Genomic DNA, 16097 nt, shown 5'->3' with positions numbered 1-16097 from the left:
TGTCTGTTATCTCTAATTTTGGATTTCCATGATTTCAGGAATAACTTTTCAAGAATAACTTGTTGTTGGTTTAATTCAAGTTACGGGGGAAAATGTTTAGATTGGACTGCAGGAAGTTTTATTTTAGCCAGCGAGTTATAAATTACTGGAATAGGTTGCCTTCATGGGTGGTAGAAGCCGACAGTTTGGGGAAATTCAAAGGTCATCTGGATAGTACTTTCGGGTAAGGGAAGCGCATAGGATGATAGGTTTAATTTCCTTTTTATTTATTTTTTATTTTATTATTTTTTATTTATTAATTATTATTATTTAGTTATTTATTTTATTTATTTTTTTATTTTTTGTTTTTATCATTGTTTTGTTCGGATTTTTTTTTTTTTTTTTTTTTGGCTGGTGCCATAGGTGCCAAGTAAGCCATAGGCTTTCTTGCACCATGCGGCCGTTGCTAATACTAATACTAATTCTTAAATTCAAAAAGGCTAAAGCAAAAGCATGTTGGACAAAACAGTAAGAGAGAGGCATGGAGGCAATTCTCTTCCAGAATAACAAAGACCACAAGGATGCAGACAGTATGGGCAAAAATACAATGTATGTATTCTAAGCATCCATGCATCAACCTCCCTACACTAATCGTGAATGTCTTATACAAAACTTTTGAAGAAATTTCAGCTGTGTTCTCATATTCACCTCGATTCCAGAATCAAAAAAACCCAAGCTGAAAAATGTCATCTCAACTTTGAAACAGCACACAGCATTTCATACTAATAGAATTGCATCAAGCTCTATCTACCACTAAGCACAGTGCAGCAGGTCCTGATGGAATTCACTACATAATGATTTCTCAACTCGCTGAACCAACTCTCAAGACACTGCTGTTGTTCTATAATAGGGTACTTACGGAATATGCTTTCCCAGAAAAATGGCACCATGCTTCTATTCTGGCCTTTCCAAAACCTGAAAAAGACCCTACCAATCTGCAAAACTACCAATCCACTGCTTTGACTAGCTGTATGAGCAAGGTTATTGGTATTGGTGTTTTTGGGCACAAGGGCAACTAAGGCCAAAATGTGCCTGTTCCTATGACATGTTTTAATATAAGATTTCGGTCAGTTTGTCATCATAGAAAATCATATATTTGTATCTGCTTAAGAAAGGTAAATAGTTCATTTAAATTTGCATTGTTTCCAATAATATGGGCAAGTGATAGGGGCTCTTTCAGTTGTGACAGTGAAAGGAAACTATTTTTTCGGAAATAGGTATACTGCTTACAATCTAAAAGTATATGCTTGACGGTAAGTGGTAAAGTGCAATGCGCGCATTGAGGTGGAACCTCCTGCTTGAGTAGATATATATGGGTTGGATGTGTATGCCCTATGCGTAATCTTGCTAGCACAACCTCTTCTTGCCTGTTTTGCCTGTAGCTAGATTTCCATAGTGCTGGTTCCTCTTTGATTTCAAGCAATTTGTTGTTCGTTTGTGACTTCCAGATTTCAGACCACTGAATTGTATAGATTTTTTTAATGCGCTTCAAGCAATCTATGTATGGTACTTGGTAATGTGATGGTATTGTATTGATTGGTTGTTTGGCTGCCTGATCTGCTCTCTCATTACCTGTGATACCAGAGTGCCCTGGTATCCATCAAAATAACACTGCATGTTTCTTACTTCGTAGGTGGTTTAAGCAGGAAAAAATTTGTTTTATAATGGGATGCGATATTGAAAGTTTATTGTCTAATGCAGACACTGCACTCATGGAATCTGTGTATATTATACTGCTGGTATTGTGGGAAGTGTTTATATTTTCTAGGGCTAATTTTATTGCGTATAATTCTGCAGAGTAACTGCTACACTCAATTGGTAGTGATATAGAAAGTGTAAAAGAGGGAAAGACAGCTGCAGCACCAACAGAAGAGTCTGTTTTTGAACCATCTGTATATATTACACAGCGTTGAGCATTGTTGAGGGAATGGCCTTTATGTAGCTGTTTAATAATTTCATCTGGCAGGGATTTCTTTCCCCATTGCTGAAAATAGGTATCACAGTGAGGGAGAGTTACAGACCAGGGTGGATCAGGTACATCATTCTCTTCAAGCATATTGTCAAAGTTTATGTCCCAGGCATGTATCAATTCTTTTAATCGAATACCAGTGGGTCTATTTTCTGTAACTTTGCTGCTGTAGAACGTGATCCAATCAGGGTTGAGAAGCAATGGTCGAACAGGATGGGCTGGAAGGCTTTGAATTTTGGCTGCATAATTAAGGAGCAGCATTTTCCTTCTAAGGTGAAGTGGAGGTTCATGCGCCTCTACATACAGACTCTGGACAGGGGATGTTCTAAAGGCTCCTAGCGAAGTAGGAAGGGCACTATGTTGGATGGTGTTCAGTCTGGTTAGTGCACTTTTCCTAGCAGAGTCATAGACAACAGCTCCATAATCTAATCGGGACCTGATAAGAGCACGATACAGATGTAGGAGAGAGTATCTATCAGCACCCCATTTCATGGCAGAAATGGACCGAAGAATATTTAGTTTCTTTAAGCATACAGTTCGGAGATATGTTATGTGAGAAACAAAGTTAAGTTTGGTGTCCAACATTAAACCTACGAAACGATTACTGGTGAGTGGTATCAAGTGGTTCTTTAGCCAAAGTTCCAGTTCCGGATGCAGCTTGCGTTTTTTGCAGAAGTGAATTGCAACTGTTTTTTGTTCTGACATACGATATCCATTCTGCTGTGTCCATATTTCTAGCTTATTTATGGAGAGTTGCAGCTGTCTTTCAATAGTAGGAATATTTTTTGAACTGCAAGGTAGAGTGAGATCATCAGCATACATGTATAATTCGACAGTACTGGGAATATTGTGGGTTATAGTGTTTAGCCTAAGTGAAAAAAGAGTAGCGCTAAGTATTGACCCTTGTGGGACACCTTCTTCTTGGGTATAGATACGAGAAAGTACTGTTTGATAGCGAACCTGAAAAGTTCTCTTTTGGAGAAAGTTTTTAATAAATTTCGGTAAATGTCCCCGCAATCCTAGGGAATAAAGTTCTCGCAATATGCCATACCTCCAGGTTGTGTCAAAAGCCTTTTCGATGTCCAAACTTACCATTACAAGGTGTTCATTTTTCACATAAGCATTACGGATGTTAGTTTCTGCTTTCACCATGAGATCTAAAGTGGATCTGTTTTGTCGGAATCCAAATTGATTGTTGTTTAGCAACTTTTGAGTTTCAAGAACCCAGGTAAGTCGCCTGTGTACCATCTTTTCTAGAGTTTTGCCAAGACAACTGGTGAGGGAGATTGGTCGATAATTTTGTGTGAGTGATTGGTCCTTTCCTGGTTTGGGAAAGGCTAGAATAACAGAGTGATGCCAGGTAGAGGGATATGTACCTTCAAGGAAGATCCGATTAAAGAATGTTATTAGCAAATTCAAATCTATATTGTTTAGATGTTTTAGCATTACATAACAGATTCCATCAGCTCCAGCAGCGCTATTTGGTGATCTGTTTATTGCTGTTTGGAGTTCAAAAAGACGAAAAGGTTGATTGTAGGCTAGAGACTGAGTAGTTTGGAAATTTATCTTATATTTTTCAGCTATGGCTTTAGTTTGTAGAAAGGAAGTATCATAAGCTGTAGTGGCGGAAGTTTCGGAGAAAGTCTCTGCAAGCGCGTTAGCTATTTCTTGTGGTGAGGATATTTCTTGTCCGTTCTTGATTAAAATTGGAGCACAAACCGGGAAAAATTTGCCATTTAGTTGTCGAATTTTTTTCCAAATAGTTTTACTGCTAGTGTCTTTTGTGATAGAAGAGGAAACCTGTATCCATGATTCTTTTTTGGCTTGTCTTCTAATTTGTCGTGCTTTTGCCTTAAGCCTTTTAAACTGGATTAGGTTGTCGGTGGTTGGAAACTTACGGAACTGATTCCAGGCTTTATTTTTTTCTTTTTTCGCTATGGTACAAGCGTCATTCCACCAGTGTTTAAGGTTTCTGTGTTTGAAAGCAGAAGATTTTGGTATTGCTTTGGAAGCTGCTGCTAGTATTTGTTTGGTAATGTGCTCAGCAACATCATCAATGGACCCTAGTTGTATCAGTTGGCTATCAAAGGAGATGGAGACAGAAAACTTTTCCCAATCTGCTTTAGAAAATTTCCATAACACTCGATGATCAGGGCAAGGTGTCTGCATTGTTTGAATTCTGCATATTATTGGGAAATGATCACTGTTGTGCAGATCATTTAAAACCGTCCAATCTATAATAGGAAGTAACTCGGGGGAACATATAGATAAGTCAATTGCCGACATACATCCCGTGGAGAGATGAGTGTAGGTGTTATGACCAGTGTTCAGCAAAGTTAGATTCAGTTGGTCTATGAGCTTTTCTAGCAAGTGCCCTCTATTATCCATGTGAGCAGATCCCCATAGCGGATGATGTGCATTTAGGTCACCAAGAAGACAAAAAGGAGATGGTATTTGTTTTATAAGATCTTCTAATTCTTTCATCGTGTAAATATTGTTAGGTGGAAGATACAATGAGACGAGAGTTATTGTTTTTCCCATTGCTACACGAACTGCAACGGCTTCTAAGTGAGTCTGAAGAGGAATGTTTCTTGCTGGAAATTTACAATTCACTAGAATTGCAACTCTCCCATGTGCATGGCTTGAACTAATTCTATCTTTTCTATAGGCTGTAAAATGTTTAATCGAATAAGTTACCTGTGGATTTAAGTAAGTCTCTTGCAAGCAAATGGCTACCGATTATATTGCGAGATCAAATCGTATATATCATCAGTATTACTGCGTAAACCTCTGCAATTCCATTGTACAATGTGCATCATTATTTGGTTTTAGAGAGAGAAGATGATTCTGTCTGTTTCTTGTAAGAGGGAGCAGTTTGCTTTTGGCGATCATGCTTTATCTTTTCCTTTCTTGGAAAATAAGGGCGTCCATATTCTGTACTCCCTTCTACATCATCGGTACCAGTAGATGAACATCCAGCCTCCATGTCATCTTCTGCATGAAGATCAAGGACTGTTTCTTCTTGTGCATTTACAGCTTCGCTGTCCATGCTGCTTGAATTTGGTTGTTGCAATTCAGTGGCACATTGCCTTTGTGGTTTCCTTTGTAATTTATCGATTGACGTAATTTTAGATGGAACTGAGAGTGGAGTATTGTTTATTTCGTCCATTGAAACAGGTTTGTTAGCGGGCTGATTTATCAAAAGTACAGATCGCGCCCATTCTGCAATGGATGTGTTAGGTGGGATTGAAACTTCTGTTTGGGTAGCAACAGCTTGACAGTTTTGGGTGGCAGTTGCATAACTGCGTTTTGGCATAGTTACCTTGACTTGTCTTCTTGCTTCTTGATATGATACTTTGTTTTCAATCTTAAACTTCTGTATCTTTTTTTCCATTTTCCACAGATCACATGATTTTGAATAAGCTGGGTGATCATTCTTACAATTTGGGCACTCTGGAGATTTTGCAGTGCAATCTGTTTGAGAATGATTTTTCAAACCACAATTAGGACATGTAATTTCTCCTCTGCATGTTGTTTGAGAATGACCGAATTTTTGGCATTTGAAACACCTTAAGGGATTTGGAATGTATGCCCGGACTCGGCAGTGGAGGTAGCCTGCTTTCACTGAGTTTGGTAAATTTGGTGTACTGAAGGTCAATATGATATTTCGTGTTGGAACTAGTTTATCGTCCTTCCGGATCATGATTCGCCTTGCTTGTGTTACTTTTTGTTCTTGTAATTCCGTAACTATTTCCTCTTCGGTGACGTTTAGTAAATCCCACTCACTTATTACTCCTTTAGAGGAGTTCAGTGTATTATGCAGCGTGACTTTGATTGGGATTCCGCTTATAGTTGACAGTTTCAATAACAGTTCAGAGTGTCTTGCCTGCGTGGTTTCAATTAATAGATCTCCTGACTGAAGTCGTTTTACCATTTTTGGTATTCCTGCTGAATTCTCGAGACATCTTTGAATGACAAAGGGAGACAAATTGCTTACTGGTTGATTCGATAATGAATGCATTATCAGAAAAGCTGGTGGTTCTGGTTTGTTAGAATCTGTTCTCATTCTTTTCGAGAGACTAGGATCATGTTCCCTTCTACGGGTGTCAATAGGTTGAGAGCCTGTTGGCTCTAGTGGTGGGTATTCGTCGCAATCCATTGTTGCTCCTTTTCGCCCCGGGAGAGGAGCTTCCTTCTCCCAGGTTACCGGCCCCGCCACGTGGAGGCAGGAGCGGTGCCACCAGTGACCAAGCGATAAGAAGTTATTGGTTAGTGTGTTACAAGGGTTAGTTATATATATACAAAAGAAAGGTGTTTTTCCTTCTTCTAGGAGGCTTCTTTCTTTATTTATAAAGAGCCAGAAAATAAATAACTTTGAAAGTAAAAGACTTTAGAAATTTTAACTACTTCTTTATAGAAAATACGCTTTGGAAATCGCTAGATCACTCGCTTGGTACTCGGGGCCGCAAGGTTATTGAAAAAAATTATCGATGCTTGATTGACCTGGTTCCTATTATAACATAACTTCCTCAATCCCATGCAATGTGGTTTCGTGAATATAGATCGACTCTTGACCTGTTAGTTCAATCAGAAATGAACATCCACTATACTTTTTTCCAAAAATAATATCATATCATGTTATGTTATGATACTATTTGACATAGAAAAAGCTTTCAACACTGCATGGAGATATGGAACACTGCAGGACCTCTAGGATCGAGGGGAAATCTTTCATCAAAAACTCCTTGCACAAACAGATTTTTCAGGTATGATTTCATAACCATCTATTTCACAAACTTATCCCAGAGGAAGGTGGGAATTGCACAGGGATCAGTACTTAGTGCCACTTTATATTTATTATAAAGATAAATTCAATAATGCAGAACCTACCAAAAACAGTATCTCCTGCCATTCCTGCAACAGGTGAATGGTAGAAAGACAAATTACAAGGTGAGAGCAACAAAATTGCTACACAGACTAGAAATAATGGCTTTCACCTCTATCTCAAAAGACCATTGGTATACACTTTTGAAGAAATCTTGAAGACAATCAAGTAATCCCTATAGTTTCTAGCATCTGCTTTCTAGATATTTTCTATAGTATGAATAAGAGCTGTAATTCTATGTTGATATTAATATTTGTAAAATAATAAGGAGTTATTATTTTACAGATATTTTCTATATATAAAAGAATATTTTGGAAAATAGTGCTTTTTCTATTTTTTCTGGGACATTCCCTGCCTATTCCCTGGAATAGGCAGGGAGTGTGCAGTCAGGGAGTGTGCGGTTGTGCAGTCAGCTTGGCTGTGTGCAGTAGATCCACATGTGGCACAGGTAGCAGCTCCCCCTGTAGACTGCTTGCGAATTTCCAAACTTTTGGCACTTGTAGCAATGTAAGGGGTTTGGGATATATGGTTTAACATGACAGTTTAGGTAGCCTGCCTTGACAAACATTGGTGGTCTGGGATTATTGAAGGTAAGAATAATGTTCCATGTAGGAATTAACTACCTTCTTGCTTTCTCATTATTCTTCTCATGTTATGTTGCAGAGTCACTTCCTGATTGTGCAGTTCTTGCTTTAGTCTTTCATCTGATGAATTGATCAGATTCCACTCAGAAATGGCACCTTTTGATGTATTCTGAGAGGCATGGGGAGAAACAGTGACAAATGTTCCACTGAAAGTTGAGTTTTTGTAATTTATCTGACTGTTGAGCAGTGGCGACTTCAACTAGTAAATCCCCTGATCTCAGGTGGCAAACTGTTTTCGGAGTTCCTATTGCACTTTCTAGGTATTTCTGCACCAGAAAAGGGGACAGTTTCCCAATAGGCTGGTCTTGTGTTGAATGGACGATGAGGAAAGTTAGATTGTGGATTCTGTCTATGTCAGTCTTTTGACATTTGGCTGAAACAGAGCCAGGTTCCTCATGCTTATGACCTGTTACATTCTGGTCAGTAAACCCAGTGGGGTTTTCTAGAAATTGGGATCTCTTTGCTCCATTTTTTTCCTGGAAGGGAGAACTTTCCCCCTCCAGGTTACTGGCTCTGCCATGTGGAAGTAAGAGCAGTGTCACTTTGTGATCAAGCAGTAATGGATTAGTATTAAGAGTAGGAAAAATAAAAAGGAAAAAGAAGCTTACTTTCCTTTCTTATCTAGTAAAGTACTTTCTTTACTATGGGTTACATAACAGGGTCTTAGTATAATTCTATAGATAAGGAAATGATTTAGTTAGCTTTTCAAGAAAGAGTGCAAATTCATTAGCAGTCACTTGATCACAAAACTGCTTGGCATTTAGGGCCTGTTCAAATGGCATAACATTTAAATGAAGCAAATTGCTTTATTCAAGCCAGAAGAGAGACTTTCTGTGGAAATGAGGATAACATTCCTAGAATTACCACAGCTTGCTTGGCCTATTTAGGATTGCCTTTCACCAGAAGTTTGCAATTCAGAAGTTCTTTTTCTTTGAGTTCAGCAATTTGTCTTCCAAAATTTTTGAATCACGAAATGGATTTGAACATGAGTCAACCACAACCACACACCAGTGATCACTTGTATATTTCAATTCGGTAACTCTGGAAAGTTTTCATGTTGCTTTTCTCAACAGTTCATTAAACAGACTTGTCAAAGGTTGCCACTGTTCTACCAGTTTAGTTACACATTTAACCAGAGATAGCCAATGTACACACATGGTTCAAAATCTTTTTTACTTTCAATGGCTTGTATCAATTAAAATTGTTTAAATTTATCTTTCCTTCTTTCTAAATAGTAGCAAAGTTCCACCAAATATTCATACACTTTCACATGAAGGCATTCAGATCCCTTTTCTGCACACAGATTAATAAGATGAAAAAGACAGCCTATTACCACCAAGTGCTCAGTCTCCTTGTTACTCCAGTTTTTAGGCATACTATAACAGACACACTTTCAACACAAGTACCAGCCAGTTTTTTGAGGGAATCCTGCATGCTTTCAGGTTGTTCAGATGTCCAATGTTGCAGATCTTTTAATGATCTGTAACTGAGAGCAGCTGCTTTCAATTTGATGATTTATTTTTTTTATTTTAAATTAGCAGAGGTTACTTACCACAATGGGATATAGTTTGGAATCACTTTGATTACTACAGCCATCTGTAGCAATTGAAAATGGCCCATTTTTCAGAGCCACCACTACCTCTTCTTTCCCTATCCATGCAGTTTCACTAATAGTGCCGGTCATTTTACTTCTTCCATAAGCACATTTTTTTTTGTTTTTCTATTTCTCTACTGGGAAACACATTTCTGAAAAAGCATCTAAATGATCAGCATGATTAGAAGGAAGATTATGCTCTATGATAAAAGATGCAAATAAACATTTTGCACATTGCCACCAAAAAATGCAACATTACTTTTTTTTCATTTCTTTCTATGGACTGCATGCTGCAGTTATGCTTATTTGTTTGTATATGTCTGATTACATTGCATTTCCTGCCACTTGAAATTGAAAAATTACATCTACATATTGTAAACAAGGCAAACCTATTACTTTTTTTTTTTCAGATATTTTAATACATGGAAAATCTTGTTTATATACTTTCTGAAATTTTACATCATATTTCATTGGTCATTAAAAGATTGTTAATTAGCCTCACACTATAAAAGGACTATGAAATTATTGCACATTTCTATTTTGAAACTTATACTACCAATGCACCTGACAGCCAATTTGTTAACGAAAATAAGCGGAAATTCACAAGTTAAAAAAAAAACAGAAAAGTCCAATTTTAACATAATATATTTAATTTATTCTTTGGTGATCAGAAAAAGATGAAGGAAAAACTGAGTTTTGCAAAAAGATGAAGATCAAAAAAACCTTTATCACCAACTATATTTCCTTCGTAGGAAAACACGTTTCACACCAATGACATGAAGTTCTTTAAGCCTTGGACCTACTCTTTGAGGTCCAACAGATCCCAATCAGATATAAACACACAATGTACTGAGAGTTGTATTGGGAGGTTACAGTGACCAGTATCCATTCTGAAGTTTGTTGTTTTCAATAAATTATCTGGACTGTTTTGACTTCACTATTTCAACTAAAATATCTCTTGACTAGAGATGTTCGAGTGAGGTCAGAGTTCCCACTATTTCTTTCTGAATGAAGATATTTTTCCCATGACTTGTTCACCAGAAGGTGCACAAGATGCAGTGGTGTAACTTGATGGTTAATTTGTTTTTTGCCTTTTAGCTAAGATGTTGTCCATGTCTTCTGGTTGATTGAAGTCGTTAGTGTTTAATCCTTTTATCCATAAGGCTAAGTCCTTGCCACCCAAGTTATCAGAGCACTAAAGACAGGTATGAACTATGTTTCCAGTTGGCCAAGCAATGAATGAAGTTAGTAATAAAATTTTAGGGCAGAAACCTCAAACAATGACATTTTACATAGTTTGAAACTTTCTGCCATAAAAATTTTATTAGTCTAAGAAGTATAAACCTCATATTATTTCTCATATTGCATAAATAAGTCACACCTGATTTGTCAGCTCTTATACCTATGGTACCCACTCACTGATAGGCCAAATAGCTTAAAAATTGTGCCATTTGGGTAGTGATACTCAAATGAGAAAAAGTAACAGCAGAAGACAACTTGTTATGAAGTATTTCATAATATGAGATGTTATGATAATGATTCCTAACATACAAACTTCAGTTTTCTTCAGATTCAACTACATAATAATGATGCAATTGCACCAAACAATGTCGTAAAATTAGTAATAAACAAAAAGGAATGGTTAATTTAGTTCCTGGGAGTTCTTACTTAGAACTTTGGAGGTACAGAACTACTTGGCAGAATGAAAAGGGAAAGATAATTTAACTAGAAAATAACTTTATTCACTTAAAGCACTATATAAATTGCAAGGAAATCACTTGAAAACACAGAGATCGCTTGGCCACAAGATACAATTGGTACTAGAAATCTCATTCCTGGAATTAAAAACATCAACAGGTTTAGTATGTATGGCCATTCTGTGCAAAGTAAGATCCAACTGTGATGGAGTTGGAGACATTAGCATTAGTAGAGGCATACGATGCAAGAAAACAAGCTTATGCAGCATCAGCAAAAAAAACCATCCCATTTCACTCCTCCATTCGTTCCAAATGCCTGTCCAGATCAGCCGTAAATTTATTTAGGTTATCAACTTCGACAACAAAAGATGGAAGTCTGTTAGTGAGCTGAAAGTAAACAAGAGATTTCCATCCAAACAAACATTCTTTTTTGCTGCTTGAAACTTTAATTCAGAGCAGATCTTCTCTGAAATAGCTATAAGATTCCATCCTAAAATTACACCTTATTATGAATTTAGTATTCTGTGTGGGTATAGTGATAGACAGAAGTTGATCCCCAAAGAAAGTGATTTCCAAAATGAAACTCCCAACTAAATATGCTACTCCTATCATATAGAATGATGAGAGAGAGAGAGAGAGAGAGAGAGAGAGAGAGAGAGAGAGAGAGAGAGAGAGAGAGAGAGAGAGAGAGAGAGAGAGAGAGAGAGAGAGAGAATGATGAGTGTGAGAGAGAGAGAGAGAGAGAGAGAGAGAATGATGAGTGAGAGAGAGAGAGAGTATGATTTAGCTGAGTCAAGATTAAATTCAATTAAATCTACAAAGTGAATGGAAAGTTGCCACCAGCTTATTCTGCACTCTGAAGTAAACGCTAGGGTTATTCAAATATAACCAACACTTCAACCAGCCCAAATCTTTTACATTAGACTATGAGGGCAGCATCACAGCAATATACAGCATGTAGATGAAAACTACTAGCCAATCAATTCTGGGAAAGTCATGGATCTTCCATCTTGTCAAAGCTGAGGCAAATATAGCATGTTTGCTCTGCTTTTACATATGGGCCCCTTGACCAAGAGGATCCCCATTTACAAATATTTTCACAGGTCAGAATGCACAGCAAACAGAGGAGATGCCTATGGTGTCAGCCTGGAACCTAGACTGTGAGAATTTAATACTAGCATCCAGAAATAGTGTTATTTTGGGAAGCACAGAAGTATATTTCATCAGTGAATAATGCCATTGTGAAATAAAGCACACTTACCATAAGCGTTTGTTGGTTTACACCTACATCTGGAATGGCATTAAATATAAGAGCTTCATGACTACCAATTTTTGCTATTTCATTTCCTTCAGATGTCAACTCCCAATGCTTATTATTTTGTTGCTCTACTGTGATTACCTAAAAATAAAACAAGTTAAGCATAATTCAAATGTACTGAATTAATCAGCAGTAATTGACTATTAATAAATTAATCAGCAGTATTTATTTCTAAACATGTCAATGAAGAATGAAGAAGAATATTGCATGGAGATGCCCATGAAGGTATACTCCTTCCTTAAACATAGGTATTCAAAGTGGTTAAAAAAAAAAAAAAAAAATGCAGCTTACAAAACTTATTTAGTTGACAAGTTCCAAAACTGTTATTTTGATATTCATTAAAAAAAAAAAAAAAAAAGAATATGTACTCTTGGCAGAACTAACAACAAATTTAATTTTTGAATTTGATGTTAAAATTGGACTAAGTATTCCATTTAAATTTTATGGTTTATAAATTTAAAGTCTGCCTAATCAACTGCTGTTTTTTTCAATAGGAAAGTTGTTCCCTATTCTAAGTCAAGCCTAAAAACTTCATTGGTGCATTTATGAAACAAATGAACACAATGATTGTCACTTTTTGTCAATGTGATAGTCACTTTTTCACAGACATTTACCTGTGTTGAACAGCAGCTGTACAAGGAATGTGTGTTGCATCTCCTCTTGCAAATAATCAAGAAGGAAACAACAACATTCAGAACAATTATTAAATAATTACAATATTCAGAACAATTATAAAAAAAAAACACTCTGGAAAGCAGCAATTTCTTAAAACAATTTATTACTGCTCATTTGTTCATTTTTCCTTAGACTTCTTTTAAGGAAAAAAGAACAAATGAGCAATAATAAATTTCTTGTCAGGAAATAAAGAAAAAGGGAATAAATGAAATAGGAATGGATATTTCAATGCTTAACTTTGTAATTTCAGCTTAGTTATCAAAGATCAGCTATCAATAATGTGCAACAACACTATATGGCTGTTGCTATTATTTCCATATAAGTATTAGCAGTGGTATATGATGCAAGAAAGCAAGCTTATACAGCATCAGCCAAAAAGAACCCACTTCCCATTCACCTATCCATTCGCTCCAAAAGTTTGTCCAGTTCTTCCTTGAACTTATTTAAGCTATAAACTTCCACAATGACAGATGAAAGTTTGCTCCAACAATCACTCATTTGCTGCTAAAAGCAAAATTCCATACATCTATTCTGCAACTGTCTTTCCTCAATTTGAATTTATGCTCCCTCAAGTGCACAGTCTGAGCAAAGTGAAGAATCCCATCAGCACTGAGTTACTCAAACCATTCAAAGTCTTATACACTTCAATCAGATCACCTCACAGGTGCCTAGTCTCTAGATGCTGCCATTTGCAGAACTTAAGCCTTTCTTGGTAAGAGCACCCCTTTGTTCCCCTCACCAATCTAAAGAGAATTAAGAAACCGATAAAACATAATAATTTTAATATTAATAATTCAAATAATTTTAATCTTATAACAAAATAGAAGATACACGTACACAATTTACAACATGCTACGTTGTTTATAGGAAAGACTGCTGCATGGTACATCAAGTAATAATTTAAGTGACACAGGCAATATAGTTTGAAAACAAGCTTATATAGCACCAGCAAAAAAAGAAACACTTCACCCATCCATAATCTCCAAGAATTTATTATTATTAAAATCCGTTTATTACCACAAGAAATTTTGGGTCACCCTAGGATGGCAATGCACTAGAAGGGTGTGAATATTTACAGACTAAGGTGCGAGGAACATGTACAATATAGAGGAGTACACGTATTCTAGACCCAAGAAATTTACAGGATTAAACATACAGTTGCATCGAGACAAAAACAAGTAATAAAAGTACATGTATAAATAAGGGGGGGGGGAAAGAGAGAGCAGTCATCATGTCAAAGAGCAGATGCACATCACAGATTCATTATTTGGTAGCAGTTCTTAACTGTTTCATTCCTGTAGGGTTTGTCTTCACAGAACCGCAGGTGTCCCAAATTTATTGAAGATCCGAAGACAATTAGCTGGAAACATGTCCCTCAGGGAATCAATGCTTATCAGTGTAAGACGCAGAGGGAGACAGGAGTCAAGGTGCTTACCTCTTGCCTTCTTCAGGCCAGAGATTAATGTGGATACCGATGGAGCATCAATTTTCCCCGTTATAAGCCGTGCAAGCACGAGTGCATTTCTTGCCATGATGAGATGTCTACAGGGAGTGGTGCCCAGATTTGCTTGTAGGATCAATCTGGAGATAGACCACCCTGTTCATCCATCTAAGCAATCAAATTTATCTAGTTCTTCCTTAAACTAATTCACACCATCCACTTCCACAACAGATGGAAGTCTGTTTCAACAATCAACCAACCACTGGCTGATGACAAACTACTGCACATTGTCAGCGCCCTCTTCAAAGAAGAGGGCGCTGACTCTCTTTAAAAATTACAGCTGTGAATTACAGGCGATAAGTAAAAAGCGATAAGTGTTTGCCTTTTTATTTACCTAATTGTTATTTTATATTATACTTTATATGTAGTCTTATAGTTATAGTTACGCTGGTTATTTTTATGGTAAATAAAGAGTTTTTGTAGATTACTACTTAATATATGTAAAACCGTTATTTCGTTTGAATCTTGCAGCCATTGTTTTTGTATAGAGTAGTAGGGAATTCATTTTTTTTAATTGTGGTAACTAGGTAGCTCTAACGTATAATTATATAGCGTAATACGCATCACTGCATTTAGGATTCTATTAGATAGTGTAGTATTGACAATTAGTTTATTAAATTTATTGATCTTATTAATTTAAAATATCATGCCCCAGACTAGAGCAGTAAAGCAACGGGCACAAAGTGGAAGGAGTGCTGTGACTCAGGGGAGAACTGAGGGGAGCGATTCTCCAACGCATCACAGCCTAAAAAAAATGTGCAACTTGTGAAATGTTTGCCGAACTCTCTGGAACAGAACATGATCTAGCCAAGGAGGATGTCTATGTGTGTGTGTGTGTGCCAGGTGCAGAGTGTGTCTAGAAATTAGGCATCAACTCAGCGTTCTACGAGAGCTTGAGGTGTAGGGTAGATGCCCTCGAAGAAATTAATATGAGGGGCCCGTCAAGCTCTCAGCTGCCCAACTCAACACCAGAGCTCACTCCTGGGAATCAGGCAATACAGTGGCAATCTCCAAGGCAGAATGCGCTGGTCCCAAAGGAACTAGTTATAGTTGGTGACTCTATTGTCAGGGAGACGGAGAACATATTGTGTAAAAAGGACAGATGGAACAGGACCAGGGTATGTCTGCCAGGGGGCAAAAGTTGATGACATTGTAAAGCATATATCATCTTTTAAGGGCACAAAAGGTGATATTGGTGTCATTGGCACCAATGACATTAAGAGTAGGAGATCTAAGATTTACAAGTCATGAGTTAGGGTTAAATTTGAAAGTGTCTGCTATTCTGCCCAGACACGATAGGAGGGAGTACATGATGAGCCTTGTCAATCAATTCAGCCCTGGAGGGAATATGCAAGACACAAGGGGTAGAATTTTTTTCAGTGTGGTCTGTGCTTGTTAACAGGAGAGACTGCTTCTACAGGGAAGGGGATACACTTAAATAGAAAGGATGCAAGAATATTTCTGATGCTATCGAGGCAGTGTTAGGTGGGTCGGAAAACTGCTAGCTTGGGGGGGGGATTCACAGACTAAAAGGTTAAAAGTAGCGGCAGGCAGAGGTGAACATGATTCTTGCACAACTTCTATTAGAATAAGTAGCGACCTGAACACCACATCCCTACTTATTCGGGTGCTGGGCGTTTCAGGGACTGATGGCAGTCATCGTGAAACACATGGGTATATGGGATGTGTCAGGGTAACTAGGAATAGGTGCATGTATGCTTGCATGTACACCAATGCTAGAAGTATAGTAAATAAATTCGATGAATTTGAAGTGT

General features: G+C 37.3%; 1 protein-coding gene across 1 annotated transcript in view; it reads right to left on the bottom strand.

The window, feature by feature from the left end:
* alpha-PheRS (phenylalanine--tRNA ligase alpha subunit) overlaps window positions 1-16097 on the bottom strand; it is a 117169-nt gene that overhangs the window by 85429 nt on the left and 15643 nt on the right. Inside the window, exon 2 of the mRNA XM_090386902.1 lies at window positions 12090-12227. Within this exon, the coding sequence (XP_090243028.1) occupies window positions 12090-12227 (138 nt within the window). The remainder of the gene's footprint in view (window positions 1-12089; window positions 12228-16097) is intronic.

The sequence above is a fragment of the Mastigoproctus giganteus genome, chromosome 12, assembly GCF_048544385.1.
Source record: "Mastigoproctus giganteus isolate SK-2022 chromosome 12, ASM4854438v1, whole genome shotgun sequence".
Taxonomy (NCBI): Eukaryota; Metazoa; Arthropoda; class Arachnida; order Uropygi; family Thelyphonidae; genus Mastigoproctus; species Mastigoproctus giganteus.
The sequence above is the reverse complement of the archived record's forward strand: the minus strand, read 5'-3'. Positions and strand labels throughout refer to the sequence as shown.